Source organism: Anabas testudineus, chromosome 5 (assembly GCF_900324465.2).
Source record: "Anabas testudineus chromosome 5, fAnaTes1.2, whole genome shotgun sequence".
Lineage (NCBI taxonomy): Eukaryota > Metazoa > Chordata > Actinopteri > Anabantiformes > Anabantidae > Anabas > Anabas testudineus.
This window is the reverse complement of record NC_046614.1, coordinates 11,722,128-11,749,928: the sequence shown is the minus strand read 5'-3', so window position 1 is coordinate 11,749,928 and position 27,801 is coordinate 11,722,128. Positions and strand designations below refer to the sequence as shown.

At 40.9% G+C, this 27,801-nt stretch overlaps 1 protein-coding gene across 5 annotated transcripts in view; it reads right to left on the bottom strand.

Moving 5' to 3' along the window:
• The window catches only part of LOC113154199 (inositol 1,4,5-trisphosphate receptor type 1), a 60,344-nt gene that overhangs the window by 2,918 nt on the left and 29,625 nt on the right, over window positions 1-27,801 (bottom strand). For 2 of the 5 annotated variants that reach the window (XM_026348251.1, XM_026348254.1), the window contains 20 exons: window positions 24,897-24,944; window positions 23,439-23,571; window positions 22,173-22,360; window positions 17,342-17,525; window positions 16,903-17,156; window positions 16,293-16,493; window positions 16,074-16,184; window positions 15,669-15,764; window positions 15,409-15,552; window positions 15,093-15,200; window positions 14,702-14,894; window positions 12,994-13,116; window positions 9,954-10,129; window positions 8,021-8,185; window positions 7,590-7,779; window positions 7,404-7,496; window positions 5,754-5,893; window positions 4,862-5,027; window positions 2,215-2,375; window positions 852-1,013 (listed from right to left, as the gene is read on the bottom strand). In XM_026348251.1, the coding sequence (XP_026204036.1) occupies window positions 852-1,013; window positions 2,215-2,375; window positions 4,862-5,027; window positions 5,754-5,893; window positions 7,404-7,496; window positions 7,590-7,779; window positions 8,021-8,185; window positions 9,954-10,129; window positions 12,994-13,116; window positions 14,702-14,894; window positions 15,093-15,200; window positions 15,409-15,552; window positions 15,669-15,764; window positions 16,074-16,184; window positions 16,293-16,493; window positions 16,903-17,156; window positions 17,342-17,525; window positions 22,173-22,360; window positions 23,439-23,571; window positions 24,897-24,944 (3,036 nt within the window). The remainder of the gene's footprint in view (window positions 1-851; window positions 1,014-2,214; window positions 2,376-4,861; window positions 5,028-5,753; window positions 5,894-7,403; window positions 7,497-7,589; window positions 7,780-8,020; window positions 8,186-9,953; window positions 10,130-12,993; window positions 13,117-14,701; window positions 14,895-15,092; window positions 15,201-15,408; window positions 15,553-15,668; window positions 15,765-16,073; window positions 16,185-16,292; window positions 16,494-16,902; window positions 17,157-17,341; window positions 17,526-22,172; window positions 22,361-23,438; window positions 23,572-24,896; window positions 24,945-27,801) is intronic. The other 3 variants (XM_026348255.1, XM_026348256.1, XM_026348253.1) reach the window with 2 other exon arrangements.

Below are 27,801 nucleotides of genomic sequence, written 5' to 3'. Positions count from 1 at the left end.
GTACAGACCTGATTGGTGAAGTGCTGCTGAGATTGTTCTTCTGGAACGTTCTCCTCTCTCCACAGAGAAACACTGGAGCTCTTTCAGTAGTGACCATCGGGTTCTTGGCCACCCTCCTGACTAAGGCCCTTCTCTCTTGATCGCTCAGTTTGGCTGGGTGCCCTACTCCAGGAAGGGTTTTGATGGTTCCAAACTTTTACAGATGATTGAGGCCACTGTGCTCATTAGGACCTTCAATGCTGCAGATATCTTTCTGTTCTCTTCCCCACATCTTGGCCTCAATACAATCCTGTCTCGGACTTCATGGCTTGGTTTGTGCTCTGACATGCACCAATAACTGTGGGACCTTATATATCGATGTACTTCTTTCCAAATCATTTCCAATCAACTGAATTTCCCACAGATGGACTCCAAATACATTGTGGAAATATCTCAAGGATGATCAGTGGAAACAGGATGCACCAGAGATCAATTTTGAGTGCCATGGCAAAGACTATGAAAACTTACATCATGTGATTTATTTTTATTATTATTTTTTAAATTATTAAATTTTCAAAGATTGCAAACAAACTTCTTTCCCTTTGATAATATTGGGTATTTTTTGTAGAAATTTGGGGAAGATTATGGATTTAATCCATTTTGGAATGAGGCTGTAACAAACAACACATTGTGGAAAACGTTAAGCACTGTGAATACTTTCTGGATGCACGGTATGTCAGCCATAAGACGAAGTAGCGACCTTTTAATTGCGCCCTGCCTCATGCTGAGTGGGATAGGCTGCTCTCCTTGCAACACTTGACAGGAAAAGCAGTTAAGATATTGGATAGATGATCTATGGTCACATTATATACCTGCTCCTTGAGCTCAGTCAGTTGTCCAGACAGGTTGGCCACCAGCCTCATGGTTGACTCCAGCTTCTCCTGCAGGTTCCTGATTTCATTCTGCTCCCCCTCTGCATCACTGCTCACCAATGACATGGCACGCATCCGTGGGAACCAGTCCAGGTTGTGCTCCTATAGTTGTCCAAGCATATGATATTCAACCGATGGTAAATTGGTAAAGCTTGAGATACAGTATTGGTCTTAATAGGTCACAAATATACTGTTTGGGAATCATGTAGGTTAAATGTGAACTACAGATGACACTGTCTTTAATCAGTATTATGCAGGAACAGGCTTACATTGTATTATTGCTGTAGCAATAACAATGGAAGGTGAATGACATCAGACTGGGCACATACTATACTTCAATGGAAATCCCTGTGAACTGACCACATACTCTGTCTTTAGGGTAACACTGTGGGTCAAGTATTTGTTCCCCTGACTTCCTGTTTGTCTACATCAACCCATTTGTGTCGTTAAATGTTCATGACCGGTGAGCCTGTCAGTTGAGATTAGAAAAGAGGAACAGATTATGGTACGAAGGTGTGCGCGATGGGCCGGTAGACATTTGCAAATATGACTCAGCTGCATAACCTGATGAACTCTCCAGATGTATTGTTCCAAAAACATGACTCAAAGGCAAGTGCTCATCCTACTGAGCTTTCATTCTAATAGACTGAGAATGTGTAAGGGATGCACTAATTCCAAAGAACGCCTTTGAAATGATGACGTACGAGGATGAAATATATGCTATCAGGCAGTGAAGGAACTTGATAGCCTAGATAAGCATTTCAAGCATTTCTCCTTTCGCCCTACATAGTGGCACTTGAACCCTCTCGATTATGATCTTCTGATATATAAATCCTGACCTAAATGCTAAAGAAATACTGTAAAAGCCAAAGCATACAGTTCATTCAAGGAAGTCAACTGACATTCCTGAGTTGAATCTGTTCTGTAAATTCCCCCACAGCTGACAACGCCTGTTACTGAAGGCACGGATTCACATACATTTGACGTATACAAATATTTAAAGCTAAAGATAGTTTTCACAACAACATTTTTTTTGCCTCATTTGTTTAATTTCATTCTCTTTATCTAGTTTCTGGACAAATGTTTATCCCATTTTAGCTCATTCATGCAAAAAGAGAGAACTTTTAAAGGGTCTGCAAAGATTTAAGCAGCAGTGTATGCTTTTGCTGCAGCTCAGTGATCTTATGCAACACAGCATAGTCTCAAACTAAAGATAACCCTAGAGACAAAAGTAGGCCTGGCCTATCTCCTGTGGGGAAGGATGTGTGTTTTAAGGGTGTGTTGCTCATGCAGTTGTTTTTACCTTTATCATCTCAGCCACATAGCTTTCAGGGCCAGTGTATTCAGTGGAATCTTTAACTTTCACCAGCACAATGAAGAAGAGGTAGTGCCACATGTTGTGCTCCTCTTTGATGTGCTCCTCAAACGTCACCGTCTTGTTGTCAAATTTGTCACGCTCCAGGCCTGCAAAGCGGCAAAACACACATTAAATGTGGTAAGAAATGACAGTATGATTAAGATAAGAAACAGCTAGCTTTTAGTTTAGTGAATTTCTGTTCCGCAACAGACTTTCACATCGAGCTGTAAAAAAAAAAAAAAAAAAAAAAGAGACACAGATTAAATTTTTTAGAAAGAAATGAATAAAAAAGTGAACTCATAACGAGAAAGCAGATTAGTAATAGGTATCACTGAGGCAAATATCTTGTGTGCAAGAAAGACCTGAGAACAGATTATAGAGATATAAAAGATAACAAAAAACTGTAAACCACACTCAAAGGAACCAGGATCTCATAAAGTGCACAGTACTGGAACTTTTATAGGCAACCTATTCTGTGATCCGACAGAGGAAAGGTTACATGCTTTGGGCGAGGGATGGGTAAATTAAAATAAATAATCTACTTTGGGTTGTGTCTGCTTTTAAGAATGACTTAAGTAAAAAATAGACCAGCAGGTAAGATTAATTAATATTGGTAACAAATGGCAGAATATAGATATACAGATATAATTAGATAAGAGCAAGTGCAAAGCAGGATTCTTCCAAAAACAAGTACATGTGCATTAAATTGTTAATTAACTGCATTAAATTATTGGTTAAAGCTAAGAAAAATCAAGACAGGCTGTCAGGTGAGCAGAACTATTGATTTCGAGTATTTCTTCTTGTAAGATATTTTTATTTTTGCAGTGCACTGCAGACAGTAATGCTGTAGGAAATGCACATTGCACATTCTGTTGGTGTAAAGTCAGGCATCCTGTCATGTGGATTTGAACAAGTCCCTAAATTGTTTACATTTAGCCATTCAGGATTAGTATGTATACCATTAAATCAATAAGACCTGTTCTTCAAGCAAAGGGAATAACTGACTCTAAATAAGTTTAAAACACACACACACTCTTTTGATCGCATAAAATGGAAAAAGAATCTTCCTTCACAGTAATGTATCTGAACTAACAGTGGCTGACCCCAAATTTAGACTCATCTTATAGGACACCATAAGTACAGAATTTCAACAAGTGTTTAGTTCAGGATGACATGTTCATTAATCAATAAAAATCATTTTTTAAATATTTTGTAATGACTCAAGTGCAAATTCTTATTTAACTTTTTCAGTAGAAGACAAAATTCAATGACAGGTAAAAATCAGCCCTTGTGTGCAGGAAGTTGATGACGTAGATCAGTCATTGACTACCAACCCCAAAGACCAACTACCAACTAATACAAGATTGTGAGAAAGATCGATGCCTTATAAAACGAAGCTTGAGTATGGAGAGGCACTTAAGCCTGCAAAGATCGGGCTCCTAATCTCTGCATCTCCTGTTCCCTCATGGTCCTTCTGGAAACCATAGAGACGGCAGCTCCTCCTGTGGCCTGGCCTTATTTAACATGAGTGACTCAGAGTTGATGGCTGGCTGGGTGACATAACACTGTTCCCGTTCCATATGCTTACCTCTTGTTCTGACTGCCTGACCCAACGTACACATGCACACACTCATGCTCACATACAGCATGTACTGCTGGGCTCAAACTCGTTAACATGCGGATGCATTCTCACATACTGTACAGTTGCACTCGTGCTCGGCAGCATGTCCTTTATTTAGACACATACACATCTTATTTACATATAAAGAAATACGGTGTGAAGTGTGAAACATAGGAACGAAGTTTGAGTTCTGAGTGAATTTGCAAAAAACATATGGTATGTAAATTCAGTGTGTGAGTGTGAGCGAGTGGAAGAAAATGTCTCTGCGTGTGAGACAGACATGAATTATGGAGGCGAGCAGAGCAGTGGCAGGAAGCCCTCATGACTCAGCCTTCCTTGGAACAGCAGCGAAGTGAAAAAGGGGGAGGATGAGAGAAAGGGGACTGCAACAAACTACATGCACCTTTACTGAAACATACTTACCAGAAACCACAAAAGCACCTAGAAATCAAATGTTCTACAGGGGAGTTCGGGAATAAACCAAGTGGTATTAGCTGGAGTTTGGATAAGTGTATAAATGCAAAGTCTGTGCAACATACAGCTGTGCCAACAATAGCAAACAGCCCTACAGGGCTGGCGGGGTACCATAGCGATTAGAGAAGTCATCCTGCAACTGGAAAGTTATAGGTTTAATTCCTATGACAATATTCTTAGGAAATTATTACAACACATGCTACTGATCGTTGGCTAAGAAAGCAGTGCCACATGTAGTAAAAGATGAAAAAACTATCACAGAAACATTTTCAGTACTAGTTCCCATGGCCCAAGATTCTGTCTTCATACAAAGCTGCCAGTGCTTAAACCGAAGGAGCTGGAATCTATAAACGTTTTCCATTTCTGTTTGATAGATTATAAAATAATGAATCAACTGCTGTTGACTGACTGATTAAACAACTAATCAGTTAGGATTTCCGAAGGGTCATCTAAGCAGAAAACTATTTCAATAATCAGATATCAGATATGCAGTCTCACCACAGATGAAGCAGGTTGTCTTCAGGACTTCTTCTTTCTTCTGTTTTTCACTCCTCAGGTCAGCAAAAGTGTCAATGATTACACCAAAGATGAGGTTGAGGACAATGATGATGACCATGAAGAAGAACAGCAAGTCGTATATCACTCTGGCTGCAAACAGCGGCTCCTGGAAAACCAGCCAAGGGTATGTATATAGGTGCACAACAGTAATATTTGTTTATGTTTTGAGGTAGTGACAAAGAAAGTGACACGATCACAGCAATTTTTGCTTTAAATGCGAAAACAACAGCTAAGAAAGTTTTTTATGAGACTGATTGGAGATTGTCCTATTTAAATGTATGACCCAAAGGGCAGGTCGGTACATAAACATGTGCAGGAGATGATGTTTTGAGTCTAAAACCAGGTTAACCTTGGTCATCATGGATGTTAATGGGAACACAAGACCACAGGTGAAACCTGCCAGATGCTACGGTAACAGAGACGGCAGAAAGCCGGTCAGCCTGATGCAGTCTGTCTCACAGAGCCAGTGTGTAAAAAATAGTATAGGTTTACAACTGTGAAGGGTAAGATTTATTGCCTGGAACTGAAAAGACCCCCCTTGCACTGTTTTGTGAAAACACGAGGGGAAATATTCACATCCTCTTTTGAAATCATTAGTGGTTGAGCCAGCATTCAGTGGAAATCTATTTTGAGGTTTAATTCTTACACAAGGCGAAGGCAGTGCAGCTGTAAGGAAATATTATGAAACAAAACAAGTTCTGCTCATGATAGGCTCCTATCCAGCTCACATGACCCACACTGCAGCTGTCCTCAACATCCTCAGGTCTCTCCGTCTTTCTCACACACACACACACACACACAGAATCAGGCTCCTAGTCACAGTTGCACATACCTCTTTGGAAGGCTTACGGAGGACATCCCCCACACCTCCTCCACTCCTTAGGCCGTGACTCAACACAGTGACAATACACATGAGTAAAGAGTCGCACGTCCGTTCCATGTTACTGTCCTCATCGGGGTTATTACCAAATTCTGCAGAAGCACAAAATAATAAATATTTGGCACAGGAAGGTCAGGAGCATTACATTTACGTCACTGCAGCGTCAGATAATGATATTCACACTATAATGCTTTAGAAAACTGTGTATTTAGGTAATTTGGGCTACTGGGTCTTATATTAGTTAATAGTTTACATCAAAAGTAATAAGTTTAAGTTCATAATAAGAAATAAATTAACTCGTGATTTAGAGAGATTCTATGGAAGCAAATACATTTTACTACACACTCTACTATTAATATTACTACACAGTATATTTATTTCAATTAGAAGCTGTAGAATTGTTTTGTATCATAATAGTATATACAATATTAAGGTGTTTCTTTTGAATAGCATAGAATAAATTCACGAATGTCCAGTGAGCTACAGAAACAATTTGGATGTGTTGTGATGTAACTGTTGCATTTATTCAAAATAATGATTAATAGCTGCATCTAAGATGTAATTACACTGTAATCATAATGTCCATATTCTGTTTTTACTAAATGACAGTACAGTATTACCTTGATTTTAAATGTTTTCTTAGTAATTTTAGTGATTTTTATATAAGATTTCTTTTGCTATTTGGTCATAAATATCCTTGGCCTTTTTGCTGAACTTGATATCTGTTAAAACCTTGTTTAGATGTTTTGGTTCACAGCGTCACATCGGTTAGTCAAAGCAAAAGTGTTTTTGTTTAAGTGGAAAGTCACAGCTTTGGTTAAACGGAAAGACAAATGATTACCATTTCACAATGGTGATCCATTTTTTATCCAGTTTGATAAGGTTCATACGTAAAAGTTAACATGCAGGTCGTAAGAGTTAAGACAAAGACACATTTTTAGACCTCTGACACAGTGAAAGGATTGATAGGACAGACCATATTAAAATCCCATTTCTATTCTTTAATTTATTGTTTTTTTATGTCTGGGGTTGAGGAAATAAAACTGGTGCTGGTCTCGTTCTCAGGAACTGCAGAAACCTCTGTGGGTAGATAATACAGATGTGGACCAGTTCTTGGGAAGCATTTCAGAAAATGTTTAGGACCATGATTCTAACTGTAACAAATATAATAATAATAATATTTAAAAAATGTAATTTTAGTCCTGAGGACATCTCACACAATGACTACGTTGAGTGTACAAGATATTTAACCTTTTTTTTTTGGCATGTGTGGTTTTGATTTGACAGGGCCAATATTTGACAGATTATTGCAACTATTGCCCTTTTCCTTCCAACATGAATCAGTTGCTGCATTAATCGACTTTTCTACCTCCTTTTAATACAGCAGCTGGTCTAGAACTTTCTGTCCTGATCAGTAACTTGAGGCCTTCGAGCAACTTGCAACATTTATAATATTATTACCAATCTTCAAAGATTTTAACCTCTGCAACCTTAGGATCAAAATTAACTACATTATAAAATGAACTTTCTGATCTTATTCATGACAAGAACACTGAACATTTGAATTTTACTTCCACACTGTTGCAGTTAACTGCATTTTACCTTCTTGCAGGGCTTCTGTAGTGCAGTTCTCATCAGACCCTCCCTGACACACTCCTTCAGACAGAAACTTGCTGGCAAGACTGTCTCCATTTTCTAGAATAGAGGAAGAGGTGGTTAACTACTAATTTCAAAATTAACAACCTCCATAGTGTAACACGGAGGCTTGTGAAAGCCCTTGGTCCTCACTCAGGGTTGCGTTTGGGATCCGGTCCACCTCAAGGATGAAGTCGTCTTTGAAGAAGATGTAACCAACAATGGAGAACAGGTAGACTAAGATGAGGGCCAGCACCGCGGTGAGCACAATGGAGCGTCCATTGCGTGTCACACTTTTGATTACATTCAGCAAAGTCTCCTCCCTGTATACCAGGTCGAACAGCTACAACGACGCAAAACACGCATTAAACAGTGAACAATTAAAGCAGGACAAATATGTTCAGATTCTGATGCATTCAATGTCCTTAAATGCACCATGACATAAGAAAGTTTTACCCAAAACCGGCTGCCTTCGTATTTCTTAATGGTTTTTACTTCCTGTGTCTACCTCTACTCAGGAGTAGTGTATATATGTATGTGCACAGGTGTTAAGCCATGTATTGATAGCATGTGTGTCTTCTCACCAACAAACTGTAGAAAAACACATGGACAAAAACCCCCAGACAACAGATGATGAGGTAGATGAGGTGGTAGAGGAACTCAAAGTCCATCACCATGGCTTTGTAGCCTCTTGTGAAGGTTCCTCTGTTCCCCACAAAACTTATCAGGAAGATGATTTTATTACACACCTGTAAGATAAAAATCCAGTGTGAAGAACAATGAGTCATTTTAATATTGTAAAATCAACCATGACCTTTGCTGAGGGACTGTAGTGCAGAAACTAAATGGGCTGACAGAGATTATGGTGGGGTGGCTTTTAAGCTAATGAGAACATTAATTGCACTGTCACGCTCCTGGTAACCTGGTTATTGTTGACTTTCCGCAGTAACTTGATTTCTTAAAGATCATGTAAATGAGAAACCAGGTTAAGGGATTAATAGAAACCCGGTTAACATGGCTACAGTAGATACATGTTGGAGAAACCTGATTTCTCTGACATGTATACACTTTCACTTTCACACTTTAAACAGGACTTTTACATGAGTATCTCACTGTGATAGCAGCAGGGAGGGATGAAAGTAAAGGTCATTCACAGTGCATCTTTTTATTTCAAACGATGAAATCTCAAGTCTGACTAAGAATGAAACTTTACTAAAAAAAAAAAAAACACAGTTATTTAAAACATTGACCCACCTGCATAGAAAAAAACCCATTTGGTTCAGGTGTAAGGAAAATGTAAATTCTGACCATCAGCACATAAACTACATTTCAGAGCTACCAGGCTTCTGCAGTTGATGATAACATGTTCTCCGATTTCCTGCCTTAACTCGACTTTGCTTGGGTAACCTTTATTTATGTAAATTTGTACATGTAGCAGTTGAGGGTAGAGATGACGGCAGCGTGAGAAAGATGTAACTTCGTGTGTGTATGCGTTTAGGAACACATCTAGAAAATCTCTGGTGGGTGCAGGGGTGATGTCACTTTCTCTAGGGCACAGTGACGCACTTCACAACCCCTAGTACAGCCAGGCGTTGGCAGGGAGAACTGTAAGGGCAGGGGGCGACGGCACATGCACTGGGGCAGCGTCCTGGCAAGTGGGCGCGAGTGTGAGTGAGAGTTGAAAGCAGAACTGGAACTAGAACGGTAGAGGTTTCTCAGTATGTGAAAGTCCATACAGTAGCATGTGTGAATGATAAAATAGTAGTTATGTGTTTTTAGTATTTCTCTAGGGAGAATAACCAACAAACCACAGAGACACACATTCCCACAAACCCAAATGCCAAGAAATGTTTAGTGTCTGTTCACTCGAAATTACAGAGAAAACACTGTACTTGCCTTTTATAGAGTCTAACCATGGAGAACATTTTGACTTAATTTGTCTATTTTTGTAGGTATATGTCAGGCTTCTTCCTTCACCCCGATATAATACAAGTGAATACATTATTTGGGCTGTTTGCACACTTGAGTTCTGTATGGTGCCGCTCACACACTGTAGTTCCAATAAACACCATAAAGTCTGGGGATTATTCAGAATAATTGTTTAATCTCAAATGCTTTGAGCACCAAAAAATTTCCTGGCTACAGCTATTTTCAATATATATTAATCTGCAAATTGGTTTACTTTATTGTTTAGTCTATAAAACATAAAAAGGAAGAAGAGACCTATCACAGAGCTCAGAGCTCAAGGTAAAATCTTGAAATAGCCTTAGTTCATAAAACATTGTCAAACCCAAATATTCTACCTCAACAATTCTGAATTAATTATACAAAGGGTTACTGATTAATTTCTTTGGACCCACTAAGTGATAATTCATGTACAAAGTCAAACTTCTTTCCACTATACTTGGATAGTAACAGTTAAGGATATGTCAGAGGCTGCATAAGTAAAAACTAAAATAAATACGTGACTAGACAACAATAGCTGTTTTGGGCGACCATTAGAGGAAGACAACTCACATTGAAGGCACCCAGAAGGAAGAGGGTGGGCTCCAGACCAACAGAGAAGATAAGTCGGAGGATGGTGACAATGACCAGGGCACGAATGCCCAGTGGTTGGGGCATGATGATAACAATGACCAGCGTTGCCAAGACTCCCATCCACAACAGTGCAGAAAGGTGGGGGTCCAGCATACCTGCAGAAGAAAAAGATGCAAAAGCAATAAGTGTATTAATGCATAGGCAAGCAATAAATAATATCTACTAAAGCTGCTGAAATTAACTATCAAAATTGTTTTCCTGTGAATGTGCCATATGTGGAACATGGAAGCATGACGTTGAAGGGATGCCGGTGCCGTTTCCAGCTCAAATGAGGCCTTGTTCACATCATCAGATTTCTACTTCCACTAACTTCTGCATCTCAGGCTTGCCATGGGCCTTCATTAGTGAGACTTTGAACTCAAAAGTGTCAGTTACATAACACTCAAAAATATATGACATACTTTTTTTTCGTGTGTGTGTGTGTGTGTGTGTGTGTGTGTGTGTACTAAGCTTCATTGAGAGCCTGGCTGATGCTTCCCTTGATCCAAGGGTAAATCCAGGATTAGTGTCCCAGTCATGGGTTTCATGTGACAACGTGTCACTCAGGCTAAAACCAGGTTCGATCCAACTCAAAAACAAGGCCACGCCTAATGTGACGTCTGTATAGCTGACCCCCCCCCCCCTTTTAAAGACACAGGACTAATGTGCTTGTATTTGTACTGCAAAAATCTGAGTGAACACAAAAAGGGAAAATATGAATAGATGTTGCTGTTAGAATAGTAGAAACTGATCACTAGAATAAAAATCAGGTGAAATAGAAAGAAAAAGGCAAATGGAGAAAAAGGAAAAACGGAGAGTAGCTGTGGATGTGAATGCAGAAGGGGAGTCGTGTGGGCATAGAGGCCCTGCTTTCCACCCCCTGCTTCCTTTCCTCCCACCTTGCTTCTCTCTGTTTGCTTCCCTCTTTCCTTTCCTCCAGCCTCTCCCTCCCAGTCCTTGTGAAGATCACATGACAGGTGCCACTTACATAACAGCCGACTCTAAAAATACCTTAGCTGAAAGATTCACGAGGAGGGAGCATGGAGCTCCAGTGATGTGGCACACTGAAAGAGGTGCAGACAGGCGCTTAGGTCCACTCAACTCTGTAACTTCTCCGCACTTCAGTTTGATATGCAGCCAGCAGATTTAAAATCAGCAGCTGATATGGCTGTCTGCATGTGAGCATGTGTTATGAGCCTGTGGTGCTAACCAGGCCGATTCATCAAGAGGCAGCAAGTCATGCATGCAGGCAGAACACACTGACCTAGATCTCATGCTCTTATAACCCTCATCCTAAAGCTGCAAGCAAAAAAAGGGAGGAAAGCAGAGACTCTGTGTGTGTGTGTGTGTGTGTGTGTGCGTGTGTGTAAGACAGAGAAGTCAGGGGCCCAAAGCAATAATAGTGCCTGTTTAAGCAGGCCAAAGGTATGTTGGAGTCTCACGTGACGATGTCTTGCACACAGACCACTAGTGCCAGTAGAAACACGGTCAGCCTTTTCTCATGCTGTGCACATTTTTCTAAAACTAACAGCAACATACAACATTGATTCTTAGTTTTGCCACAAAAGTTTAACAGATCCATTAATTATTAAAAGATGCATCTGATCTTTTTGACTTTTGCTCTAATAGTACTTATTTATTTGTAATTTACTATACACTAGTAACATGTGAAACTTTGTTTTGTCTATGATGTGCAATTCCACCAGGTAACAACTTGTACAATATGAATACAAACTTTGTTCCTTTATCAAATGAAATACAAGCACTAAATATATGTAAACGTGTTGAATCTGTTATTGTACTCTTCTTTCTTTAGTTCTATGTATTTATTTTTATTCTTTTTTTATTATTCATTATGTAAAATGTATTCAAATACGCAGCTTCAGTTATCATATGAAACTTTGTCATTCTGACCACAACACACACTTCCTGTGCCCAAGCAGAAGGGAAGAGATTCAGAGAGAAAACTGAACGCACTAACAGAATAAAACAAGCTTTATGAGTAAGGGGAATAGTCGTGTAACAGATTATTATTATTATTCCTTTTTCCAACATGTATGACTTATTCTTCCACAGTCAATAAACTTTTGTTTATGGGACACTTAATTACTCAGGGCGCTCCCATGTTTATTGAAGTCGCCATAGTACTAAAAATCAAGTACGAGCTCAAGCTATGAGTGTATTGAGGTTAGTCTGTGTGGGTGTGTCTTAAACAAAGGCAGAGGGACTCTTAGATCCTGCTCCTAATCCTGGTCAGGTGATTATAAGTCAGCAGATCAGAGGACTGTGGTAAAAGGAGATCAGTGGGTCAATGCTGATGCCTGGAAGAAGGATTGAGAGTCAGCTTTTCTATCTAGTCTATCTATGTGCAAAGCCGCACCCACTACATTACAGTACAGTGTAAGTGCAGAAGAAAACGGCTTCAAACTTAACTCAAAATATAAACTGGCACAGCAGAAACTAAAATGACTGACATAGTACTTAGTACGGCACCGCATTAGGTTGGAGATACTTTGCTTCTCTGTAAACTCTAGTTGGCCTTAATGCTGGGTATGACAAAGGGTGATAAATGAATGAATATGCTACATCAGTACAGTTTGCAACATATAGCATAGGTTTGTAGCAGAAAAAAAACTTGTAAGCAACCCCCTGTCCTTCCTGTTCCTTCTTGTGTCACTGAGTGCATAACCTTCGTCTGAGCCCGGTTTCCAAAGATGTATGCAGTAAATATGTCTTTGTGATGGTACATAAATACTGAATCGATGTGCATGAAAGAGTTCACAACAGAAACAATAAACAGTAAATTCATTTACATGAAGGAGTTGTTTCACTGGACTTAAGGTGATACAATATCATCTTTCCAGTGAAATATAAAAAATAATTCTCAGTATACAACAATAAATGGAATCTAAAAGTAATGTGAGCACCAGGGCACAGCTTTAAAAGGGCTTCTCACGCTGTTTAATCATGTGTGACTGACCTCCATATACGCCCTCCAAGGGGTAGAAGAAGCAGACCAGAAGGTTCATGAGCACAGCCAAGTTGAAGGAAACATTACTCCACACTGACATGTTTCTAGAGCACCAGTACAGCACTGGCTGAGCTGGAAGCAAGAGAGAAGAGTCAGAGACAGACATATAGAAATGCTTATATGTACAATGTTTTATACAGGACATTTAATTTGTAAAAAAAAATAAAAATAAGGAGAATACAGTTTTTGCAAATTGCAGAAGTTCCATGATCACAGATGATATGTTTTGAAAACCTAAAGATATTTAACTGAAATTAAACTTAAATCCTCAAATTCGAGAATCTTGACCGGTGAATATTTAGCATTTTTAATAAATAATGACTTGAAATATTTTTGATTAAATCTCTCAAACTAACTAATTCAACAACTGATTATTACTCAATGTGCAAGTGAACTGTATTTAATTTGAAAATAAGGACCAGAGAAGTTGAGGTTGTCATAAAGAGAATAACTTTAGAGAAAGTAATTTAAAGATACTGTTGAACTTTTAAAAATAACATCTAACCACAGAACTTCCCATAGTGTTAATAGGATATGGTAAAAATGTTCATACTCAATATAAAGTTTAAAAAAGTTCAAATGAAAAAGCAAAACTCTAAAATGTGACACTGTGACCTTTATTTCAGACACATAATCTGACTTCATAATCTGAGACAATTTTCTGTCCTCTGCTTTTAGTGGAAAAGAAAGACAGATGCAGGGACTTTTCTCTGTCCATCCCCTCTTCTGAGTGAGAGACAAAATATGGCTTTGTGTGGGTATGTAGTCTTGTATGTGGATTAGAAGTGTGACTGAGTGTGGGTGCGGGTCTGCGTGTATATGTTTATGTGCGTGAGCAAGCGCGCTCTCAGTTGTGATTCATATGGTTACTGTACAAGTGTTTCACAGCTCAAAGAATGTGGAAAGTCCCTGTCTGCTTTTAGACAGTGGAAACATGCACACGCACACACACACACACACAACACAAGTAGACATGACATTGTTAGCCCTGATGTTAGGTTCAGGATGGGCATCATTCCATCTATTTCCATGCCACTATATCCTGTTCAGGCATTCAGTGAGAGGTTGGGTAACTCCCCACTGGGACACATAGACCCAGATTCTTTTAGGGAAATTGAAAATAGAGGTGTTCAGTGGTTAAGAGTGTACCACATAATGCCAGAGTCCCTGAACCACTGTTGAGTGTCAAAACTTCATTTCACCCTCTCTAATTTTTCACTGTTTCCCTCCATACTGCTTGTGGCAATGATGCAAAAAGCCAAAGAAACAAACAAACACAACAGATACAACACTAAGTGGCGATGGCGTCTCCTGCCTTGTTTGTTATGTATAGTGTTGAAATGCTTAAAAAATAAATCAATAGCTAATGAACAGAAAATCTGAACAACTAAAATACTATTTCAATAATTCATCTTGTAAACATGCATTAGTAATAGGAAATAAGAGGATTTGCCGCTTTGCTTTTCACAGTGTTATGTAATTTGTAATTTTAACCTGGATGTCTTGTGTTTATTTATGCACATAAGCATGGATATCTGTATCATTAAGAAAGGAGGAGGTGGAACATATATCTACATAAGCACACCTGTATTAGCCAACAAAACGAAGAAAAAGAAAATTTGTTTGTAAAGATGCACATGCCTCCTCCCGCTCCTACCTCTTAGTTTCTTCTGCCAGTTCATCTCATTGAAGAGATCCTCTGCTCGTAAGAAGAAGTCATTGATCTTGCTGCCCTGCTCGTCTCTCTCTGTGGTGTAGTAGACCCGGAGTTTTGACTCTGAAGTCAGGAACTCACAGATATTGGGCACAGGGAACACTATCTCCTCCATGGTACGATCCTGACGCACAATCTGAAGAGAGGGTCACACAGTCACCTCAAAGGAGCAAATAACTTGGCCTCTGCAGGCCCCCGTGGCCACATGTGGAACTAAGTCTGTGCAAATAAATATTAAGTTTTCCAACTCCTTCTCTTTATTTGTGCTGCATGTAAAAGTACACTATCAAAGGCTTCATGGCGGTTTGTTTTATATGACATGGTGCGTTATGACCTCTATCTGAGCAGTGTGCTTGGCGTAGAACTCCAAGGCCTCATCACCCTCTCCACTGGCCCCTCCTGGCCTCAACATCACTGACAGCTCCTTATTATGACGCGCCAACTGGACGAAAGACACGGAGCCAACAAGTGAGCTTGTCACAAAAAAACAACACATGGATCATGTGTGTGTGTGTGTCTCATCACATCCCTGCATGCATGGACGGACCGGTTATTTATTTTATAATTACATAATATTGTTTGTCATGTTATGCTGTTGGCCAATCGACTTGGCACTCGGGTAAAACGTGTTCAACAGATGAATGGCAGACCTGGTGAGCTAAAATATAGATGTTGTGTCCAACATTTCTGGGGGAAGCTGCGTCATGTTCCTCCTCCTCCCCGTTATCCTCCTCCTCCTTTGTGCCTTCAAACTCTACCTCTCCTTGCAGGTAGGCCTTTTTTATCACCTCCACCTGCACAGACGTTACACTTTTAAAGGCATAATATGTGAAATGTGACAGCCAGCAGCTGTTGTATTGCAGGAGGTCCAGAGAAAAGGACAGTAAAAAGATGCACATCGCTTCCTCACCAGCTCTTTTGGCCTCATGTTGTACAGGATCCTCTCAGCATTCTCACTGTCATGACGGCTCTCCATAATGGCGAGCAACAGCTTGGACGCATTGTTCTATGAGAGAAAAAGAAAGAAAGGAGACAGGGGAATCGAGAGATCCAAGATAAGAACTTCAACTCTTAAAAAAACAGACAGAAACTCTGCTGTTCTAGGAAAAAGCACTCTGCTGCCATTTGTCTTGGCAAACTTGCATTTAATTAAGCTCCTCTCAGATGAATTAATGTCCTGCGCTGTTAGTAATATTCCATCATGCTGAATAAGAAATCGACTTTTTTTTTTTCCTTGGTTTTGATTCAAGACCCAATCTCAGCCTTAACCCATTGCCAAGATTCACACAAAGATGAAGAACCTAAGCCACCTCACCTTAAGCTCCAACACCAGGTCCATCCGCTTTTTCCCAAGTGGGTTGATGTCATTAAGGATCAGAGCAATGATTATATCAATACCATTGGACTCGTGAGTGGCAATGCAATTCTGGTGGGAAAGAGGGATGACGAATTTATGAGACCAGTGCTGACTTAGTAAGACTGTAGTAAGACTGACCTAGTTCCAGACTTCAGCTGTGGTGTGGTCTTTGTGTACCTGGTTTTCATGGCAGGGGCCCTGGCAGTACTCCGTGAGACTCTCCAGGGTTTGGTTGATGAGGGCCACGTTCTTCTCATTAATATACAGTCCCAGCAGACCGAGACCTCCTGTGGTGCTGCCACAGATACAGTCTAGGAACTGCAGAGTCTCACACACAAGGTTGTAGTTGTTCTTGTTGTTTTGACAACGAAGGAAATTCTGAGAAGACGATGAGATGCAAGATAAACATGTGAATCTTTAATGATTAATCTTAATTTTTACGCAACTTGCCTATTAACAGCTGAGTCATTACATACAGATAACAGGAGATAACATTTCAAGAAATCATATGAGAGAAATTAAATAATTATTCTAATTATAAGGTTAAATATATGAAGACATCACTGCTTTAGAGTATTATGAAAACATATTGGCATAATAAATAATTGCAAATCATCAATATGCATATGTTTAAGAGAACATGAGAATGAAAGAAATGTAGTTGTAGTCTATTTGTTGGTACCTTTGTAATGGCACCTTGGAACTGTGTTTTAAGTCACAGTCACAACAGCCAGGTACAAAAGGTCACAACAAAAAACAGGGAAGGAGTGTTTGATGCTCAGCCCACCTGCAGGTCGCGGTTGTGATTCTCACAAAGCAGCTGAAGAAAGCGAAGAATGGGCTGCATGATAACAATCACAAAACTCATCTCTCCGTCGTCCTGGTTCTTGTCCCCGGTGCTGTGCTGGCCGTCTGCCGAGGTGTAGTGGTCGTCGGGGTCTGCCTCGCGGCGGTAAGAATTGAAGGCCTTCTTGGTGGCAGACGATGCCTCTAATAGTTGCTCTCTCGTATCCTCGGTCATGACCACTGCTGAATCTTTGCCTGCATAAACAAGAGGGGTTAGGAACACGGCTGAATCCCACATAACCATCACCCCAATACATCCTCTTTCTATCCTGGCTTTGCAAACAAACTTCTCTAGGAATCTACAGCTCACAGATGAAAGGTTGCTTTAGCATCATCCTCAAATAGGTGAACATATGAGATCACGGTGGGTGACCTCTGACCTTTTTTACGGACAGGAACCTCTTTCTCCTGGCTCTCATCATCTCGCTTCCTGTTTCCCAGGTCGCTGGTGTTTACTGTGACGGTGGCTTTAATCTCCAACTGGGCCACCTTCATACGGTCGTAGAAGACCCGGAAAAACTTTTCTGACTTCTTGTCTTCTGTTAGACGGCAAAAGAATGAACGCTGGACGAGAAGCGAAAAGAGAGATTATACACTATACATCAGAACAAATAGCTGATGTCACACTGTGTCTGAAATGTGAAATGGTTACAGCGGAGATGTCTATGCCACAATTCATTAAAGCAACTACTAAGTTCCAAAGATTCTTCGTTCTTTAAACATGATTTGCTGCTTTTCATCATTTATTTGTTTTAAAAACACATTTTATCAATATTTTTTATTTTCACATGTTCTGCATAGTCAGTACTTTATTCAACCCCCGGTGTTTGTGTTATGTAACTGAAGTTATTCAGAGTGCAACGAACTGAGGGTAAAACCAGCCAATGTGATCTTGACACAAGGAGTGTGGACTTTTTACGTTTCGCTCCAAAGTGTCTCTTGCCAAGCAAAAGAAATCAATTGTCAGTCACTATGAGAAACATTATTCCGACTGGAGCGTCACAAAACATTAGATAACTATAGTGAAGCAAGTCAGGATTTAGTGTGATGTGAGGGATTGAACGCTGCAGTTGTTGCTGTGGAATGGGGTCATGCAGAATTAGAACACTTTCGAGCCTGCAAGCGTGATGCATACACCGTGTCCCAACCCACAGCGCTGTTGTTTTGATTATGTAAGAGCTGTTATCTGCTGCAGCCTATGGAAAACCAGCTAAAGTAGCCTCACCCCACACTAACAGGGTGAAAAATGACACGAGAGGGAGAAGCCTGGCCTACTTACACAGATACAGAGGAACAGGGATGGTGGAGAGTGGGGAGGGGGAAAAAAAGCTAAAGATGAAAGACAGACAGCAAAGAGGGAATACGAGGCAGAAAAAAACAGATGACTAAGAGAGGGTTAAACAGGACTAAGAGATATGAAGGGAGAGAATGTTTTCAGACAGAATCTAGGCCAGTTCTCGAAGTTTGTTACATAACTATCTGTCTTTCCAGGTTAAATGTAAAACTGGGCTACTGGAGGAAACAAATGAATGATAGTCACAAGGAAAATGTCAAGCGGAATGAACAAAACAAGCCTTGTTTCTCCGATTCCAAGGACATCGTCTGTGGGTGTTTGTCCAAAGAGGCTGACATGCATCGAAATTTAAAGTAATACATACTGCTAAATGCTTTCATAGAAAATAGAAAAAATAAAAATAGTGACCAAACAGTTAAGTAGCTAAACAAGTGAGAGCATGTAGATTCTTAAGGCAACACAAAGGAGAGCTAACACAGTTTCCAGAGAAGGAATGACATAACTGTGTGCTTGTGCCCCAAAGCAGATTCCAAAACCTTGTGACCCAACCCGGCCCTCCACCACTGAGCAGCAGCCTTCCTGCACGTACACACATTGCCAACACTCAGGGACGAGGAGATAGCTGCGTGGGGAGGTGGAGGGGGGGGGGGGGGGGGGCGCTACGAACAAGGCCATCATGTAATAAACAACTTGATGACAGAGTAGAGAGCGAAGAGAGTGAATGAGCTGCACCGTTTGCATCCCACTCACAGTTCACAACTCCCAGCATGCCTGAGGTAGGAAGAGTGGGGGGGGGGGGGGGGGGGGGGGTCAGAAATGGTCATGTCTGTGTATGTCTCTGCTCACATAACACTGTCCTTAATCAGGAGGGTGAAGCTCGGGCCTGCAGGGAGGCCGTGAGGAGGGGGAGAAAGGCAGGGCACGGAGGGTGAGGCATGAGGCCGATGGCCAGGTTAACAAACATCAATCAGACCAGAACAAATAGAGAGAAAAGCAGCAACACCAGCACCATTTACCATTATATAACCCACACAGACACACACACACATACACACACTGGTACAGTTCAAGCACACACAGGCTTGAGAGCACACACGCAAACACACCCGTTGACTTCTCCACTCACAAAACTAGGTCAACTGTCTCCAACACAGGCACATGCCAATTTTCAGAGGACACACCCACGTATCACACATGCTCCGCAATACAGTATTCTCTCACAAACTCTGTGACTGCCAGCTTTATTCTTATGTAATCACATCCATTTTCCTCTGCCCATCCTTTTATTAATGTTGCGATCCTCGTGTCTAGGAAATCCCAGGTTAGACTTGCTGCATTAGGTCTCAGGGTGCAGTCAGAAAGGACTAGCACTGTCAGGAGGAGTATTTCATCCTGTGGGTCAAGGTTAGCTGAGCCATTATATTTCACTGTGCTAGATGTAGGTGGTTTAAATCGTGGCTGTTGGAGGGGAATTGGCTGTATAAGAATAATGCATAATTATATCCAGCAGTGAAAGTTTTCTCTTGCAGCAGATGGCTGAAAGTGTCATTCTTTTACAGGCTGTTCCTAAGAATTAAACAGAGTTGAGTGGCTTGAGTGAGTCACTGAAACCAAGACAAAGCCTGCACATCAAGTTCAAACACCACACTAAAGGAAAACAACACAGCGGACATTCATTTTATGGTTTCTTTAGAAATGTATGTGAGGTTGCATCTTACTGACAATGAACCAGAAACGAAAGCAGAAACTTTCAGATCTAACCACGTTGACGCCTCGGTAGTGTTTCGAAGCTGCTCCTTACACACTTTGTAACAAAATCTGTGCTGTCGTATCAAGACTCCATCTGTGTTTTGATAACACTTGAAAAGCAAGGACAAGTGTGGCATGATGGAAGGGTGACGTAATGAATGAAGTAACACATGGTGGACAAGGAGAGGATGGAGTGACAGCAACAGAGGAGGATGAAGGAGAGAGAGGGGAAGGGAACGAGCATCTCAGGGGCCTACTGTAGTGTTGGGTAAACACGGAGCCTGTCTGTATCCATGGAGACAAGCCCTGAGTGGAATCAGACAGAGAGGAACGGGGCGAGGTGGGGGCGGACAACACCGAAAAAAACAAGGTCATAGCGCTTTCCCTTCTCTCCTTCCGTTCTGCCACTTGGAATCAACAGAGGGATGTTATGTAACAGCTATTTATACTCATGCTCCCTTTTCCCTCTCACCCTCCCTCTCATGTCAGGCAGCACCACATGCAAACCAAATGGAACTGCTGCTCTGCTCTGCCCTTCTTGTTTTCTTTGCCTCTTCCTTCTTTCCTCCACTTTAGCTTTATCTTTTTTTTCACCTCTATCACCGCGTGTCTACTGTGGTTGTTGTTTTTTTTTTTTTACATTGCAGGTTAAACGCACCTGTAATGCTTGTGTAGTGCTTTGGAAGGAACAGCACACCACATAGTTACACGCCAGATGGCTCACGAGTGAGATGTCACAAGTCTCCATGTCACAACACAATTTGCAGCTGTCTGAGCTCTCTCATAACTGTCAAAGTAAAAGCTGGAATGTGACAGAAATAAAGATGAGCAATGAGGGCTAACGGCACTAAAGACACAAAAATACACACACCATAAAATATCTGTAACACTGAGTTCCAGGACATATTTGCATTTGTCTTGAGTGATCCCAGAAAGCGTGTGTGTTTGTGTGTGTGTGAAGGGAGTGAATGTGCATGCACTCTTGAGTTGTTCTGTGTGGTTTATTTCTGTGTGCTATGTAGGTCATGAGTAAATAGTTAACTGCGTTACGTGAGAACAAGATATCCAAGAACTAACAGGTGCTCAGCTCAGCATATGAAATGAAGACACTGACATAAGCCAATTTGAATTCTCCTTGTTGTGCTTTCTCATAAAGGCAAGAGAGACATTTAAGGGGCCTGAAACTGACTTTTAGGAAACTCTGCAATATTGGAACTATGTGGTACACTTCTAGTGGTGCATACAGAGCAGTCTTTCCCGCAAAGAGATCTCTAGTTTCAGAACAAATTTAAAAATGCCAAAATTAGAGGAGCTCCAGTTTCTCCTCAAACCCCTCTGTGTTCCCCTATCCCTCCGCCCTCTCTCCCCACTGCCCCAGTTCCGGAGGCCCAGCATGACCCAGTTTGGGCCGGCAAGAGAGCGCGAGGGAGCAAGAGGCTGGAATGTTTTGAAGGCTGAGACATTCCTCATTGTTCATTCACACAGGCCTTATGTAACACATACTGATCACGTGACGTAGCTCTGCAGCAGCCGTGGGAAGCCAGAGCATTATCTCCGCCACAGTGGCTTCCTCGCTGTAATCTGATTATGCAAGCCCAGTGCTTACACAACAACACACAGATGGACAGACAGATGGAGAGACAGCGAGATCAACAGACAGGGCAACAGACAGAGACATGAAAATGACAAGCAAAGAGACGGAAAAGGTTTTAGTTCAGGTGGTTCAGGTTAAAGCAAACAGGGGGGAATGATTAGCTGACATTAGTGCACACCCACAGTCACCAATGGTCAATATTCAATAATACACTAATCAACTTAATACTGGCATCATTACCAGCTGGCCTGGCCTTTTAGCCATACGATATACAGTAGTGCTCGACATGAGGGGGAGGATGGTTGTTTTAGTAATATACATATGCAGCTATGGTGGCACACTGACCCACATACAGTAGATCCTCCAGTAATGAAAACTTCTTTTCATGGCACAATGTGTTCTTTTCACTGATCATATTGTAGAAGATCATCTGCAGATTTACTGTGGGATAATCTGAGCCTCTCCATAAGATTACAGGCCACGAAATTAAAACCCTGCAGACCAGTTACAGTAGATGGAATAGTTCCATAGATTCTCCCCCCATTAGTTTCTCTCAAATTTTGCATTAACTAACCTGGATGATGGTGTTTCCACCTTCAAGCAGTGCAATAGCTAGGAGGATGCTTTCTTGGAAGACTCGATCACTGGTGGTATTCATGATGAGGTCAATAACAAGGTCAGAGGCTCCCTCTTTGTCCAGGTGACACTGTACTTCTGCCAGGCTCATTTCACCACGGCTCAGGCCCCCAGGTCCCCCTAACGCTGCAAGATAGAGACAAGGCAACAGGCCAATAAATACTACTATTTATTTTCATTTTTAATACAATGATCAATGAAACATTTCACATAAAAACATACAACTAAATTATTAACAAGATACAATTCCTATTTATTCTAGTTATCACAAAATACATATTATTTTCCTCATTCAGTGACTGAAAATTAGATTTCCAACTAATTCAGTTCTGTATCAGTTGTGTAACTCACTTTACATGACTTTGCCCCTCCCTAATGCTCTAGCATCAGGATGCATATGAAATTGTCGGCCCAGCTCTGGTTTCTGCAACAGGTGCACAGGCTGTTTTCAGAGGAAGTATCAGTTTGTGACCTAGCAACGGTAAAAAGTGGATCGCACAGGGGAGGGGTACACCTCCTGTGGTCAGAAAATTTGGCAACACCTTGGCGTACATGGGAGAGATGGTGAACTGGAAACCAAGATGACTTTCTTTCAGTTTGTTTTTTTTGTGTCACTAAGTTGGCAGCAGTAAAGTTATATAAAAAACGGACTCACATGCCACTGGCACTAATATGCCTTCCAAAATCTAAAGCAGATTATATGTTAGGTAATAAATATTACATTTCGGGACAAATCGCTCATATAGAACGAGACTCACTGAATGCACAGATGCACTGCTTCAGTATTTTAGAGGCAGTAGTGCAGTAGTCATGTTATCAGATAAGAGTGTTGTACTCTACATGTTCAAAGGTGCACAACACTACTCCGGAGCTGATAAACAACTCAGGGCCAGACAGAGTCCCATCCTTATATAACATCATTGAGAGGACCTTGCCTTACAGTGACTTTAGGGGCAGAAAACGTTTTGGCTAGCCAAAGGGAAAAGGTTTATCTAGACTTTGCCCCCTGGTAGTAGTTGTGGTCGGCAGCTAAGTCATGCTTCTCTTTAGCAGAAGCTTTTGGTTAATGCTTGACAGAAAGGCCTAGTGTGCACTGAACGACACATCCTTCATTATTATTATTTTTATATTCATTATTAATTCACTAACAGTAACCTCCTGTGTTCAAGGTTAGAGATGTGCAACACCAGTCTTGCTGTCCCACCTGATTGGTTTTTGCCGGGTCCTACCGGACCGAGCGGCCCATTGCTAAATGACGTCAGACTGTCCCTGCGCCCACCACTCCGATGGAAGTTGCCATAGTAACGGTTCACCAGGATCTGTCTCAGTGCCTCACCCTACGAGACGAAAAGAAAGGGAAGGATGTAATGACGTGATGTCAGCAATGGGGAGAGGAGAGATGTTGTATAACAAGGAGAGCATGCATCATCAGACATACATTGGACATGTTTAACCCCCAGGTTTAAACACTAAAACTCCCCCAGACCTCAGGAAAACCATACCCTGCCTGTGATTACGACCACTCTCTGTAATTGTTGAGTACTATATATCAACTTTTCACTTTAAATATTTAACTTAAAGAAATTCTAAATATCTATTAATGAAAAATGTACAGACACAGAGCTCAGTTTATGTCATTTGCCACCCACACCGCCAACTCTGTTATGGTTATCATCAGTGACCCTGTATAGTGACAATGTGGGGTCCTGGTATTCACTTAGACAGACCTGGGGCCAGCCCTCCCACACTGTGACTCATCTAGTGTTGAGCATTCTGCCGCACGACTTTGCTGTTGTTATGGCAACCACAGCCCATAGTTACCTGACAGACCTCCCATGGGATGAAGTGACGGAAATCAAAAGAGACAGATTTTTTTGTGTGTTTGTACGTGATAAAATGCAAATCATTGTTAATGGTGCAAGGTCCTTGACAGACAACAGCGGCATTATGTAAGCTGTGCTGACATAGCTTTGCTCTGAAGGTCAGAATTAGTTTATGTAGGAGGTGTGAACACTATCCTCATCTTTGTTCTGCAGAAGGTTCATTAACTGTATGTTTTCTGTGTAACCGTGCAGTACAATATGATTCCATGGGCTCATTGGAGAATGCTGCCTTTTTTTCTGAAGTCTTGAGTCGTGATCTCGTCTGAACATGGTCTAAAAAGTCTATAAAACCCTAGTCTGTGGCAGAGATGAGCAGAAACAGAAATACAGTGTTGGTGGTGCTTGGGACTTATCCAGTTGAAACACAATACTTTTTATATACTGTGAAATTGGCTACCCTTCTAAAATAGACGCGGACAGTAATGCTGACAAGACATTCAGTCAAAACCTGAACTAACTTATGTGCAATAATGTTACTGTTACTGTAGCATCTTTAATAGAAACACCCGAGGCCTTGTGAAGTCACATAAGTACCATTCATCAAATCAGACAGAGAGAAACAAGTTATTAAAATTTAGATTCCTTCAGTTAATGAATAGTTAGTCGTGACTGAGTAGTTACTTTAAGCAGTGAAGGAGAGTGGAAGCACGAAAAGCAGGGGAAAGATAATTCAAAGTGAACTGGCTGCCATAAAGCTAAAACCTGTTACCTCACCACGAATCTCTGTAGTGTTGGATGTTTTCGTTACAGTAAGTCCCCGTGCTGTTAAAAGTACCTACCCTCTTCTGGTCCTCCAGCAGCTTCTCAGGCTGGTTCTGATCCAGCTGCTAGGTGCAGTGAGGAGTGAGAGCACAGTCGTCCAACAGACACAAACATGGGGTTAGTATTCATGCAGCAGTTGCTAAGTTAATTACCACACTATTGTAGCTTTCTAGAGTTTGAAGTAACCATGCAAAAGGCTGGTCAGGGTAAGATCTATATTAAAAGCCAGGAAAGCATTGGGTTTAGGGTTTAGAGAGGTTTCAGAGAGCTGAGACAGGAGATGTGTGCAGTGTTGACTATTACTATTAATAAAATCAACATGTCCAGTGTGATTGGTGTTTTTGTTACTTTTTACTATGTTGATTTATTATAAAATTTGGAGAAAGAACAGTTGATATTTGGGCAAAGCTTCTATTTTCCTTATCATTTAGTAGACTGGTCCGTCTCATGTCTCCACAGTAAATATATAACCAGAGCTAGAACTTAGTTAGTTAACCATTACAGGCTTGAAATGGGGGACCAGCTAGTCTGTCCAAATTGTAAAATAACCTAACAATAAAATAACAGTAATAACCATGACATTAAAAACTATCACTTGGGGTTTTATGTGGACATTTTTAAGACAAATGCAGTAACTTGTCCACAAATACGAGACAGACAAAATTCCCCAAATGTCTAACTATGTCTTAACACAAAGAGTGAAATCACACTGGAGCTGGTATTTAAATCATGGATGAGTAATCGCAAAATAGATAGTTCTCACTTTGAGCTGCGTTCTGAGCTACATGAAAGACACTATAACCAAATGAAGACACATGGGATGTGTCCAGTGTTAACTACATTTTGCTGTGTTCAAATTCAGCACATACATGTAAAGTAGAGAGAAACTGGAAAAAGTCAATGCTCCACATAAACTGTTACGTAAAAAGACACGCTAGGAGGGGCAGGTGTGAGGAGAGGAGATGCAAGGGGTGATGGGTTAGAGTTACATAATCACTCCAAAAGAAACCAGGCCAGTATACCAATGACACAGAGCTGCTTACAGTGACCATCTGTCACCGAAATCACAGAGGGCAAGACAGAGAGACAGCAAGTGAAACACAGAGAGAGGAACAAACACACCAACAGAGACGATTTACACACTTTACTTTTAACATTGCATTTATCCGAAGCGACTTACAAGTGGAAGACAAACAGAGGGGCAATTTGAGGTTTAGTATCTTGCTCAAGGACTGAATGGACGAATGCCGTGTTTGGTTGACAATCCACTCTACCTACTCACCCACGGCTGCCCCATGGAAGTTGGGCTAGTCTCTGTCAGCCAAAGTCAAAGGAGCAATATACAGTATATATAGGATATATAGTATATACTCAGGGATGTGTTTACTCTGGTGTGTTTACCTGTATGCAACACATGTAGTAATTTCAAATGCAGTGACTCTGGTAGGCCTTTTTAAGAAGTGAACATGAGCCACACCAGTCAAAAGTAACATACAGTATCTAATGTTTTACACTAAACTTGATGAAATCTAAACATATGGTTGGTTGGACAACATCAGATAGCGACCCCTGGGTCTACTTGAAGGATCAATACCTCTCTCTCCTCATTTGGTGTTTTAATGCTGATGACAGAGGGTTCAAAGCCTCCCATAGGAACTTAATTATATTGGTGACTGGGAAGAAAATCCTGTTAATTCTTTTCATATTGCTAAAAGCATTCACCCCTCATAGACTGTATGGTTGTTAAGTTAAGTTTGTTTTTTTCCAATCAGTGATTTAGTTTCCTTCAGACTAGATATGCACAAGACACTTGCCAACTTGCACGTAGCTAAGCAGAGATCTGAAATAAAAACTAAATTGACTGAAACAATATATTAACCACAGTGAAACTGAAACTGCCCATGTCTTATATGTTTGTTTAAACACCAGTGCAAGCAAAACTACATGCTGCACCTCCCTGGTATTGGATCAGTAGTGTATAGGCAGGACTGTTTAATTGCAGTATTGTGCCAATACATGTGTTAAGACCCATTACTTGAACTTTTACTTACTGACAAAAAATCCTTCGGATTGATCTGAGAAATTCAAAATTGCCAGTGATAAATAGAGTTACAGGTAAGAGGTACTTGTTTGTTGCTACGTGGGTGGTTGGAGGCAAAAGCAGAATGAGACAAAATGAAAAAGAGAAAGTGACAGACCGAGACACAAAAAGAAAGGCGAAAGGGAAAATACAAATGATGCAAATGATGATATCTCAATGCGAGTCATTTAAAATCTGCATTCTTATGCTGATCGTGGATTTATAGTTATACAGACATAATTTCTTATGTTTTTTTTTTGTTATATTTATATTGATTTGAAACTATCTGACGATGACAATGAGGTGGTGCAGGGTTCAGCAGCAGGTCAGGGGCTACACACTTAGTACTCACACACTAGAGGATCAGCATCTTCCACAAGCCTTTGGACATTACCTCACTGTCACCACATTAAAACACAAAACAAGATGCTGATCAGAGTAGATATGCACAGCTAATCGCCCCCAGTCTGACCACAGACACCGCAGAGTAACCCTTCACAGCTGCCACATCCGCCCTGACTACAGTGCATTCCAACAAACTGGAAACTCCCCGGGGCAAACCCCCGATCAGTCTCACACCTTTCAGTTCAAAAACAGAGAGTAAATGTGCACACACACACATAAAGTGTATTATACCTCATGTTTAGGTGTTTTTCTGAAAGTGCGTAAATACATGTTTGTGTTTTTGCAGGATGAGTCTGAGTCATGTTTAAAACCAATGGCTGATGCGATATGAAAACTGGGGTTTACTACTCTGCTGCTTGTTACGTGCAGACAGAGAAACAGACTAAATTAAGAGACTGTGCATTGTCATTTTCATTGCAGCTGGCCTACTTCTATAA